At 49.4% G+C, this 12,912-nt stretch overlaps 1 protein-coding gene across 1 annotated transcript; it reads right to left on the reverse strand.

Annotated features, from left to right (window-relative positions):
• Nucleotides 1–2,857: 2,857 nt before the first annotated feature.
• On the reverse strand, nt 2,858–3,329 carry N7506_003237 (uncharacterized protein; the record flags this gene model as incomplete). The annotated part of the gene is made up of 2 exons (XM_056952532.1): nt 2,858–3,265; nt 3,324–3,329. 2 exons carry the CDS (start codon nt 3,327–3,329, stop codon nt 2,858–2,860), a joined length of 414 nt encoding a protein of 137 aa, XP_056814224.1.
• Nucleotides 3,330–12,912: the final 9,583 nt, after the last annotated feature.

Here is a 12,912-nt window from a genome sequence, read left to right on the forward strand (position 1 = left end):
TCTCCGGCTTCGTCTAGAAATTGTCTCCAATGTGATGCTTTGGCTTTCTCGATCGTCCGAGTCCACGCTCGTCGGCTTTGCTGCATCTCTTGGAAAGCAGTTGTGGAATGAGGATGATCTCGCCCGAGCATTCCACAATATTCCTGCCATCTTCGACGAAGTTGATTGACTTTGGTTTGTTGGACTTTGAGCTCTGGCGTAAACCACCGTTTGGAGTACGGTGTCGGGCGTGTGTCAGGTGTAAACTTATTGACACTTGCCGTTGTTACCTCAGTGAGGTTTTGGACGGCCTCGTCAAGTGCTGGTCGAGTTTTTATTTCTTTCCACGGGCCGATTCGCTGTATCACCTCTTCGCCAATCTCGTTCCAATCCGCACGTTCGTAGGTTTTCCTTGTCTGCGTGGTTCGCTTGCTGTGGGCTTGAAGATTCCACTCGGAGTACGTGGCGCGGTGGTCGGATCCGTAGTTTTCGTGGTAAAGATGACACTTGATGAGTAGCTCTGGCCGATCCGTTACCGTTTGGTCAATGGTGGATTTCCTCCCTGGGTCGCTCAGCGACCAGTAGGTTGCAGTTCCCCGAGGCAAGCAGCTGTGGAGACTGTTCGCTTGAAAGAACGTGATCAGGTCGCTAGCGTCTTCGATAAACCGTGGTTGAATGTGATTGCCGCCCCACATTGGGTGATGGCGGTTGAAGTCTCCGCTGAGAACGATGTTCGTGGGTCGTTGATTGTCTCGTAGGGCGGTTGTGATTGTGTTTTGAATTGCTGTGAGTGCGGGTTCTGCTGAAGCTTCGGCGTCCGTGCACAGAGGGACAGATGGGATGTAAACGGAGAAGAAAAGGATTTGGAAGTCAGATGTCCAGATCGTGATAGCAGCGACATCTGGGTGGTCGCACAGGATTTGTCGGTGTGACGATGTAGAGACCCTCCGATTCACATAGATCAGGCTGCGAAATCGGGCTGCGTCGGTGTCGGTTGTCGGACGGTAGAGGCGCCACGAGCTGTGGTTGACGTGGTTGCGATAGGTGGTAATGGACGGTTCCTGGATCAGGAGTACATCCAGGTTTTGGCTTTGGTGATCGTTAATGAGGGCCTCCATTCTTGGTCCCGATTTCATAATGTTCAACTGTAGTATTCGTAGGTTTGTCTCTAACATTGACGGGGTTGACGGGGTTTGAAAGATGCGGGGGTCGCACACTGTCGGTCTCCTGTTGCGTGTTCTCCGCTGCAGTCGAGGCACCTCGCTCTGACGCCCGGTGGGCATCGTTGCCGTTCATGTTGGCCCGCGCAATGTCCGCACCTTGGTGTTTCCTTGCATGACCACGCTAGGTGTCCGAAACTTTGGCATCGGAAGCATCTCTTTTTCTTGATCTCGCGGCGTTCCACACTACCAATGTATCTCTGGCCCACTAAAAGACCGTTGTTGAGGATGCGTTCAGCTCCCTCCGCTGAGTCGAACCAGATGCCAAGCGATGCGAATTTCCCTAATATTTTGTCCTTCCTTTTGAGCCAGGCCACCTCCTCGATTTGGAAGCCCTGTCCCGTGAGGCCGTTTTCGTCCATGATTTTCTCAATGGCCTGGGTGTTTGCACTCTCCAAATTGAAATTCTCTGTTGGGGTGCGATGCACGACGATGCCGAATCGTGGTTTCACCATTTTCGTATTGTTTCCTAGTTCATTCAACCATTCGGTGTTGTTGCGGGCCAGCTCGGCCGACTCGGTGTCCTTGAAACGAATCACGTAGCCTGTCTTGGTCGTGCCAATCCCGGCGACCTGGGCGTCCTGAGTTGTTGGAGCATTCATCAACGCGGTGCGGATGTGGTTGTTAGCGGAATCTGTGGGAAGGTATCGGCCGAAGGTGTTCCCATCGCTGTTATTGTTGTCCGCTGGATCCACAAATGATCGTTGGGTGCTAATACGAACGCATTTCAGGTCCTTGTCGGGCCGTGAGTCGGTTTGTTGGGGAGGGGCAACGTTGCCGCTGGCCGCAACTGCTGCCCATGTTCTGGACGAAGGTGCTGGTGGGAGTGCTTCGATTTGAGCTCGCATAGCTTTGATTTCCTCGTGAAGCTTCTCATTCTGGTCACGAAGGACATTCTGGTCGTGTTTGACCTCCTCGATCTCGGCCTTAGTGGATTCGATGAGTGCAGTTTGGTGGTGGATGATTAACTTCAGGCTGTCGATGAGCTTCCACACTTCCCTGGTGGTAACCCGGCCTGTGTTTTCCAATGGTGTGAAAGCACCATCGCTCCGTGTTCTTTTACGAGACTCAGGAAGCGGTTCGATCGGTACGCGAGGCTGGAAGTCCTCGACTGAGAAGCTGGTGGGGTTTTCTCCGGTGTTTGTGGGAGGGGGTTCGGGCCCTCCCGTATGTGGGTCCACCATCGGTACGCGGTTAGCTCCCGCTCGGCACACAACCACAAGTAATGTATATCGAAGGTAATGTTAACCACGCCTTAGTATATCAAAAGGTCGCCTCCGCTCTTGTTTTCTTGTTCGGCATATACAGGATCATTTTGCTACAGGGAGGATCGAAATCAGTTTCACCACCCGCACACACAGACAGGCGTTCTTTCCCAGCACCCTACTTAGATCACGCTAGACTATATTCGGCAAGTAAAACCCCCCACAATCATTTGTCGATGTATATCTTGTATATCATCAGAATCACCGTAATTACAGGTTCCGGCTTGAGGCGATAGACACTGACTGGGATTCGAAAACACATTAACCCGCAGACAAAAGCTGTCTTACTACAGCAAAGCTATATGAAAATGCAGAAAAGTTTTAAGCCTTTGAAGTCACAATCATTTAATCCCCAACACCTATTATTCTGGTAGCTGGAGAGAGGTTTTGAATTTAATTATAATCGCAATAAGCATACTGTTCCAAGCGATCGCAAAAAGATCTGACAGCAGCGCGGAACTCCTTGTCTAACATTTGTTTAGCCAATGGTTGTCTTGAGTAGGAGTTCTTGAGGCCATAGCAGAATCCGATCCATGCTACTTTGCCTTGATTGAAGAAGCCTATCATTTCCTCAATAATACCAGAAGACAGAGTGTTGTCAAATTCCCATTTCAAAAGTGCCAACATGACCAAGTCGAAGTCTTCCAAGCGAGGACGAATATTTTTGTATGTAGAAGCATTCATTCGAATGAACTCGCTGTAGGCAACTGGAAAATTGCGGGAACAGCGATCTTGTGATGAGCGCGAGTAACGTAATGTCATCAAAGCAGAGAATATGGCGTTTTCATATAGAATGGGTTCCTTAAATTCGATTAGAGCTCCCGAGTTTTGATTTGCTCAAGATTAGCTGTAAGCTTACCGCCATTTTGCGTTGTGTGCCAGTTCAAAAACCCCAGAAAGAGATTGAATCGTGAGCTATTAGTTCCTGTGCAATCCCTGGAAATGAAGCTATTGCCAGAAAAGATCCCAGATCATAAGCACCTCGATCTCTCGGTGTGAAAGATTGTCTAAAGCTACGAATGACTTTATGCGATCGTGTAATTTCATTCCTTAATTCACCAATAGATCTATCACAAAGCTGGATCTCTTCTGTTTGCCGCAAACCTTCCTTCTCGCAATGATCGCAAAAGTGGAAATGTGACGGAGCACGGTCGCAACACGAGACAGAGTGGGGGAAAAAACAGACGGGTAAATATTCTACCGATCCGAGCCCCGTGACTCGAGTATGAGACATGTCACATGATGTGTATGAGATATCAGAGAAACTACTGTAAACAATCTAATTTGAACGAATCTCATGGTATTCTAGTTGGCTGGGACAGTATATCCAGGAAGAAATTGCTTCGGCTCGTAAATTATCTAGATTTGCTTGGTGTGATAGTGTAGTAGAGGTATCTGTTGATTGTTTACATCTACGGAGTACAATACTTAGAATTGCATATCGAATAGCCATAGGCGTGTTTTTGCTTACCCCAAATCTATTAATACAATTCTTCCCGGGAAACTGTCATCTGAGTATGGATGTATCTGAGTTCAAGAACTACAATGTGTAAGTCAGATTTCTGGGGACTGCAAATGTAGATTAGGCGCTTGGAATCAAAGAGGGTGTATCAGGTCCCTAAGTGGGGCGCTGGGAAAGAACGCCTGTGTGTGCGAGTGGTGAAACTGATTTCGATCCTCCCTGTACTGAATAATTGCCCCTGGCGAGCACGCCAGGTGACTGCTCTAGTCAAGCAGTTAGGACGATGGATTTCTACCTTCTCGTGGTGTCCGGTGTCAGTACCCTTTTACTCTGTGGAGGGGAAGCCAAAAGAATCCGCGTGGGGTGAATAGGGGTCGGGCCGCAGAGTTTTCCGTGGTTGACGAAACCATCCACCCCACGCAAATCAGAGGAAAACGGGTTATGAAAACCATCCGACGACTGCCTACTCGACTCGTACTCGAGACCGAAGCTGGACTTGTTCTCCAGCGGTTGTGGTATCGCCTAGGCAGGAGACAGGACACCTCTGAGCTTGAACACCCTCTGAGATCGCGAGACGCCCTACAAACTTGAACGAGGAAAATATAACGAAGACATCACGCGAAATATGAGACAAACGAATGAAAAACATGAGATGGCGTTAAGCGGCGAGGGGGAATACAACTGGTGGCGCAGCAGGTTGAGCAAGTCGTTCGGGAGCTCCACGGAATGGCCTGGGTCGGAACCTCGTTAAAGCGAAGCTACGGGCAACTCTGACCAGGACAACCCGTGGCCTTTTCCAAGCGGGGTGCACAGTCTGGCGACGACCCTCGACGAACTCGTTAAGGCACAGCCACGGGTGCTCGAGAGGGCTGCAAATCCAGGGACACAAGCTTGGTTAGTGAAGGGCAGCTGGGGTATCCTGCTAGGCCAATGGGGGTACTCTGAGCATCCTTTGCGAGACACGGTCGGCCAGCAGAGAGAGATCTCGGCTGGTAACGCGAAGTAGGGAGACTTCTCCCTGTGGGGCGTGGCACATAATGGCAGTGACGGATGGGTTGAGAGGACCCGACGAGACTGTCTATGTGGCCCGAGAGGACGGACGCGCGTGTCGGTGTGCAAATAGACAGAAACAGCTACCTCACTCGCACTGAGGACCTGAAATCTACCAGCCAAAGTGGTGTCGTCCTAGTGGGGCAAGTCCGACTTGTCCTTACTATCTCACTCGCACTGAGAACCTGCGACTGGACGATGGATGTGATGTCGTTCTAGCTGAAATGCTGATGATGCATGCTTAAGGAGCAAACCTGGAGACACCTGGGGTGAGAGGTTTTTGCCGGGGCCTCAATATCTGGAAGGCGCCCATTGAAAGATGCGCGTGCTGAAAACCAGGGCAGTGGCCCGAACAAGCGGGCCTGGTGAAGCTGCTTTGCATCAGTTTCAAGAACTCGTTAAGGCTTGGCCACGGGCAGTCTTGGCTGTGTAGTTATGTCTCTTGGCCGACACTCACCGAGGAAATCTGTCCTTTTACCTGGGAGGGAAGTCCCCTTCCGACGATCAAAAGTGGACGCCAAACTTAGAGGCAGTACGGGCCTCAATACGATTCGCCATCGCGACAGGTCGACTCGAAGCCACCTAACCATGCCGACGAGCATAAATCACCCTTTTCACTCTCCTTTCACTCTAACCTAACCCACCAACCATCTCGTGATACCCATGGTGGACGCGCTTCAACTGCCGAAGATAGGATGTTGAACACTTGGAGAAGCGCCTTCAAGCCAGTCTACTAACCGCATTACTAACCCACGAGCATCCGCTACGACACTGCATGCCGAGAATGACAAATGCGCCAAGGTCTTGTGTATGGGCTCCAATGAGTCACAGAATTGTATATAATGTGATATGTATAGTAGTTTAGCGATAGTTGCCCTTTCGGCTCAGCCGCCGGGCGTTAATGAATTGTGTGTGTGTGAGGTGCCTTGATGCCCCACAAATTGACGAATCCCCTGCTGCCTGACAAACGGCCCTCTGAAATGATTCGCCATGCCACAGGCAAATCCTATCATGACAATCACTCCCCTCAATGCGTGGAAGGAGTACAGTCCTTCAATTTCATGAACGCGGAAACTTGACTCGTGTGGTATGAGAGTAAGAGTCCCGATTAGACCTCGCCATATTGCTTTTTGGGCCCATGGGCTACCCCCAAGCCTGAAAACGCCCATTCATAGATATAAATACACGATTTATATACAATAAAATGATATTGACTCGTAGATCCACGATTTATTCTATCTTTGTTAGTACAGAAGATGCCCGCGGTTAACATACTTGGAATGAATTTATTCCACCTTGGCTGTTTCAGCTGCTCGGGTTGAGCAGTCATGCAGTTGTCTTGTTGGGCGGAAGCTCGTGGGCAGAAGAAGTATTTTTAGACTTTTCGCTTGTCTTGGCACTTGCATGCTTCTGTTTGGTGTCAAACGTTAAAGCACAGTTGTGCGGATGGATAGTAAAATGAGGCCTGTCGAGATATCTGAATTCGATTCTACTGGTTTAAGCAACACATTCAAATCAAATTCTGGTGGGTGATCGAGAAGATACGTTATTGTCAAGAAACGTTGACCGACTGGAGGACCCAACGTTGACTCAACGACCACACCTCAAAGCACCACAAAATGGCCTGCGGTCAAGTTGGCGTAGCACAAGGGGCATATTATTCGTAAATGAGGTCGCTTGATAGCGTGAAGAGGTCGCGAAAAAGTCGGCGTGGTCGGAAAACACATTCACCGTATGTTCCCTTCAACGGCCGTGCCATTCGGGAGTCTATTGTTGTTCAACAGCAGCAAGATGAGGTCGCTGGTAATGACCTCGACAATCTTTTATCAACACGATCATCATAGAATCAACGTAGCAGTTTTTCCTCCCGGCCTCTTTTTTTTGGTCCCTCAGATTTCACGTCGAATGCCGAGCAGAAGCTACTACGAAGTGTTGTTGTTCAGAGGTATGGATTGAGTTGTTATCTCAGAGTGATACATGTGCCTATATATATAACAATGAGCCAAGTTGATTTCCAATCAACTTGGTCGTCTATATAGACGCTTCGGAGCTAATTCCGACGGTGCGGCTCGATTCCTGATCTGCAACAGCCTCATATCACAACACGAAGAATATACAAATCGACCAAAGAAGGTAGTCGATCCAGGTTCATAGTTGAAGATAGATGTTCAACGATGTCTTCAACATGTATTGGGTCATTGAGTCACCTTGAACGATTCCTGCCACCCTTGCAGTAGCGTTGAACTAACCGTTTGACTCTGGACCGGCTATAAGAGAGAACAGTGCCAGGTAGAATGTATACTCTTGGACGCTAAACACTTGCAAGTGAAAACGATGAATGCCCCAGAACAACTACCGGACCAAGATATGGCAGACCGCCAGCCGAGCGAAATGCCTCTCCAAAGTGATGAGGCCTATCCACAGGCTGTTTCCGATCCTGGGCCCCCAATGGTAAGCTAGGTGCGACAGCACGTTGTAATACTGTGGCTAATCACTACATTCTGTCATAGCAGCAGGAAGCATGCCCAAAGGAGCCCCTGGCGATCGAACAGTTTCAACCCATATTGGAGACACTGGCAGATCTTGATCGCGATGACCCGAAACTCGCCTTTCAAGCGGCTCGAACCGTGGGACTCTATCGACGTCTATGGGCCTCGTGTGTGCCGAAACACCGAGAAGGTGAGAAACCAGACGAAAATGACAAAACTTCGAGGGAAGCTACCACCGAACTGAGCAACGAGCGAGACGGGCTCCAGCATCGTCCCGGTGAGCAGCTATCTCGCCTGTATTCCTTTGAACAGGCTATGGGACAGACCCAAGAGCGACTGATTGGCGTTCTCAAGGACTGGAATCAATGCTCGAGAAGTGATCTGGCTGTGTTGATGGATATCAAAAGGCGCGCGTGAGGGTCTGCCAACGGAAGGGTGCCATGTCGCTTACGACAGTCAACAGATATATCGATCAAAGTCAGAAATCATGAAATTGAAAAATGTGTTATTCAAACTTAGTTTCAACTTTTTGTCTGACTATCTCTTAGAATATTGTGTAAAGTAGACTTTGAATACGTGTTACCATTGAAAAACCTGAGAGAAGCCACCAAGCGCTTTGAATGAAGCCACGCTGCATTCACCTATAGTCTACCGGAAGATTACACAAAATGATGGATCCAGAGATGGCATCATGGGTAGTGTTGCTAACGGGGAAAGGATCGAGTGACCGGAATAAGGCAGAGGTTCCATTCGTGGCCACAAAGACAATCGGAAACATGGGATGTGGCTCCAAAAGCAGCTTGGGAGATCATGTCCAGCATCTGCTCACGCATCCGGTGCAAGTTTCCCATCATGGTTTCAATCCTTGGCAGGAAGAATAGATGCTCTCCTGCCGTTTCGTCGGCTGATTGATCAACTCGTGCGAGTCGGAACTCTACCCAGTACACCTCCTCGGAAGGAAAATATGCTGAAATGTACAGGAAGAGGTCATCGGCTTGAGTAGAGATGGAGAGAGGATGCGGACCGGTCCACTTGAAGCCCGACTGGTCCTCGTAGTTGCCGTGGAAGAAGCATTGGACCGAGAGCGGTCCTTGAGCCTCATGTGCCCCAGGCTCTGCTAAATTTGGAAAATCCAGCCCAGCATCTTCCTTATCTGCAGAAAGAGATGGAACCGGCGCCGATATGGGAGAAGACTCTCGCCGGATTTCGTGAATGCTGAGATCGAAGTCGTTGTCTAATCTGCTGTGAGCACAGAACGACCGTAAAATCAAGCGGTACGAACCATTCTGGCCAAATTCCGACATCTCGTTTGACTGGCTGCCCGCGCTGCTGTAGGGGAAGTGACAACAGTGTTTGAACTGGCGGTACACGGCTAATTGGAGGTTTAGATAAAATACCGGACGTCGAGAATTATTTCCAATGCGACAGAGAGAAAAGCAAACCAGACATGAATTACTCAGAGAGAAAAAAATCAGCAATAAACCAAATAGTCGTGAAGGGCTGGTACCCCGTCACCGGTCAACGAAATATCACCGTCGGTCGTATGGCCGCCTCACCGAGTATTCACGTTGAGTTTGCCCCGTCTACCTTCCCACAACTGCAGCGGCTACTATTGCATTGCAAGGAGATTTCCATCGCACCTGAATACTATATTTTGAATCTTGAAGCTGTTGTTGCGCTTCCTTGGTCGCAGATCTTCGTCAAGCTTGGCGGCAAAGCACTCCGATAGGCAAAGACAAAGGCCGAGAAGCTTAGATGCTGTCATGGCAGCAGAATGCTCTACCGTATAGTGTGCACGAGGCTTACTGCAAGAAGACGAATGGGGACGAAGGGAGTCTATCGAAGTTGATTAGTTCCGTTCGCTTATTATCGGGAAGAATCTGACCTTCAATCTTATTCATGTCCAAACTTATGGTTATTAAAGCTTGCCTCCAGGCCCGGGGCTGCTAGGTGCTGGAAACTTGAGCGGGAGTCCATCAACTGATAGCTGTCCTCGGAACCCCGGATCGTATTCGGGGCTTCTCTCGTCGAGGGTAGCAACATAACGATTGCGACCGCCCTGTCTCGCATGTGTCTTCGTACAATGTGCCTTGAGGTTGTCACGACGTGCAAATGCCCGGTGGCATCCAGGCACCCAACAGACATGGGGCTTTTCCTTTGAGTGGCTTTTTATATGGCGCTCGAGGTGGTCCTGACGTTTGAAACCCCTTCTGCAGCCAATGATGGTGCAATTGAATTTTCGCTTGTGCATATCATATTCTGGGTCCTCAAAATCCAATTCATGTCTGGGCTGCTTGCGATAGACGGGACAGTCAAGCAGTGAAGGGTCGCTGATACACATGGTAGTATCGTCGATTTTCTCGGAGTTCTCCTTTGGCGGGTCAAGCAACGGAATAGAGGAGATACCAGCACCAGAGGGGATGGGACAGGCTTCAGAAGCTGTGATATGGCTTTCTCTCCAACTGAAGGTCTCAGGTGTAGTCGTCGATGCACTCGGAAAGACCAACGCAGGGTTGATAGTTTGCATTGTCGATAAATCAGTCCCTGGCGTCCGTTCAACCATATTGTGCACTGGCTCTGAGTCAATTCGACTCGCCAGAAATAGTCTCAGTGGTGGTACACAAACTATTGAGGCCGCCTCAAGCGGACGGTCTGCTTCATGGGAGTGGTGGAGGCTGAGAATGACATGGTCCCCTAGCGGCATCTGTGTATGACAATTAAAAACCGGGGGACAGTAGTAGGCTTGGATGGTCCCATTATCAACCCAGCATTCACGTTTCAGCGGTGCAGCATCAATACGATTATCCCCCCATATGCTCTGACCAGGTTTGGGCCAGCGTGGCAGGACGTGTGAGTCCATATGATTGAAAGGAGTGGTAGCTGGCGTCGGTGGCTTATTGGTTGAGAGATGCGGATCAACATAAAACTCCGACAAAGGCAGAGCTGGAAGTAGCGGGCGCAAATGTTTCTTTTGTTCTAAAGACATATTTCCGGCCCAGGGAGCGCGTAGAACAACTGGCGCTGGAGCAAATATATTGACGACAGGAAAAGCTTTGAGGCTTAGTTTCCAGAGAAAGAAGGGAACCGATCACCGTGGGCGTGCAAAGAACGGCGGCTATAATGAATTACCTAGTCAGCATAAGGCAACCAATGATGCGAGTGGGAAAGACGCAAAAAAGTGCGTCAAACTGGCTATATTTATTATGCTTCTGATGCACATATTGTCAACAGCGTTTCGAAGACCTCCTTACTGCAAGAATTGATACTAATATTCTCAACATCCCGAGCAGAACTAAACGCACTGCAAATTATACTCCGTGGCACACTCACGTTTCCTGTTGGCTTCGTTGACCTCCGTGGTTTACCGTTGAGTCGTTCAATATCAATCATGTTTTTTTTTCACCAGTGTACGATCAGTCCACCTTCTAGGAGCAAAGCAATCAAATGTCCAGAGGGAACTCTTTCCTGATGGGCCTACATATCCACCTGTTGACAGAACTATTATATATATATGATGAGTTATTATTGAAAGTAAAGTATCTGATATTGGATCCACCGAGATTCCCATAGATTGTTTGGCACTCCAGATCTTCACATACCCATGGCAACAGGACTTGGCTGTTTGTTTCCAAAAGACACAGATTCAGCAAGGTCCCATATCTATAACTCCGTAAAAAGGTTCCGTGAACATCCGATCATTGCACGGGCCTGGTCCATCACCAAGTCCAACCAGCGGCATCAACCGAGCGGCAAGGCTGCCCCTCTTGCTAATTATCCCATTACTGAGCAGGATTAAGTGGAGTTCAATATAGTAATCGGCTTGATAACGTCATCTTTTATCACGCCGGTAGACCCAACAAAGTAATACTAGCGAAGAAGATATGCCACAAATTTATCATAGCATGATTCCTTTCTTATCCCTTGAGCATGGAAGTTGGAAGCTGAAATTGTATCATGGTCGATAGCCTTGACGAATAGCTAGGTGAAATGCGTCCGCATTGTGTACGAGCGGGCGGGAAAATTGAAAATCAGGCCGCGGTGCATCAAGCACTTTTCGGGTTGAATTTGTACTCGCCTTCTGGTTGCGCAGGGAGATCAGATAAGGAAGACGTATCATAGGGTCGAAGCTGATGAGAACCAGCATATGGTGATGGGGTGGCAATCCTTCAGCAGAGGTAGAGTATATAAGCGACCGCTCATCACAAACGGCCCGAACAAGACTGGTGGACTTATCTGGGCCCAGCAGTTCCAGCAGCTTTGAGGGGGCATTCACGGAGGGCCATAAACAAACACCATGGGCGTGAAAATAACCTTCAGAGACTCCTACTGAAGGCCCGTCTGCCTGCGACTGCCCTGGGTCTGACAGCGGACTGCGATATCGTCCCACGCCCCTTTCATCAGAACGGTCGCGATTTTGTGATTTCGTTCGCAGTCGTAAGCAGTGTTGGAAGTGCACCCCATCAGCTTGGGACTTGGGATCATTGACCAGATCAATATAGGTCGCCGCCGCCAAGTGGTAGCTACTGTGCCTAGTATATGCCGGGATAAAATCGAATCGTTGGTCCAGAGGATCGCTTGTTTCATGTTCAGCGTGACAGTCGCGAGCCAGTCGCTTTTCCGATGACTGTCTGTGCTCATCATCCGAATCAACTTGACCACCCTGGTGGGTAAGCCCCCCCTGCTGATTGCATTGCAAGGGCTTCGTCTGGTGTAGGAAGAGGCGTAGTGTAGTAGGTACGATGGTTTTCGCTTCCTCCGTCGAGCCATTCACGACGGCATTCGAGGATAACAGGTCGACCCTTTCGCTCATCCACTTGTATTGAGAGATTAGCCCACATCTCGTGGATGGGGCCCTCGCGATGATCACGGCGCCAAAGCCGTCCGTTGCCCTTCTTGCTTCCACGGTTCGGGGCGTAGCAAGACCAGTGGTAAAAGGAAGAATCTCGGTCGTCTATAATTAATACCACATAAAGATGTCCTTGGTAGACCTCGAAGCATATTGTCTTGTCGAGCTCGCCATCGACAACACGTTCCACGGAAAACTCGGTGCGTTGAAGCGTTCTAAAGTCCATGCCCCATACTTGCCATGCAATCCCTTGGTCATTGGCGGAAGTGAAGGTGCCACACCAGATATACAGTCCGGTGTGTCGGACAAACATTGGATCCGAAGAGGAGACTGGTTCTTGGAGAAGCAAACGTCTCCGTCGAGCCTGGCCAGGGTGGGATTGTAAGTCAACCGCGATCAGAATACCCTCATTTGAGTTGGTTTGATTGACCAGAAGGATCAAGATCCCGGAACAGAACCGTAGAAGGGTGATTTGTTCTCCCACATCCGAGAGAATGTTTTCAATTCCGATAATGCGACGGATCACATGGTCGAGGTCCAAAACACGCTCCTTTTGGCCTGCATCGTGTACATTCAGCAAACGGATTTGGTTTTTGAATCG

This window comes from Penicillium brevicompactum (genome assembly GCF_028827555.1).
Source record: "Penicillium brevicompactum strain IBT 35665 chromosome Unknown utg000002l_segment0_segment0, whole genome shotgun sequence".
Taxonomy (NCBI): domain Eukaryota; kingdom Fungi; phylum Ascomycota; class Eurotiomycetes; order Eurotiales; family Aspergillaceae; genus Penicillium; species Penicillium brevicompactum.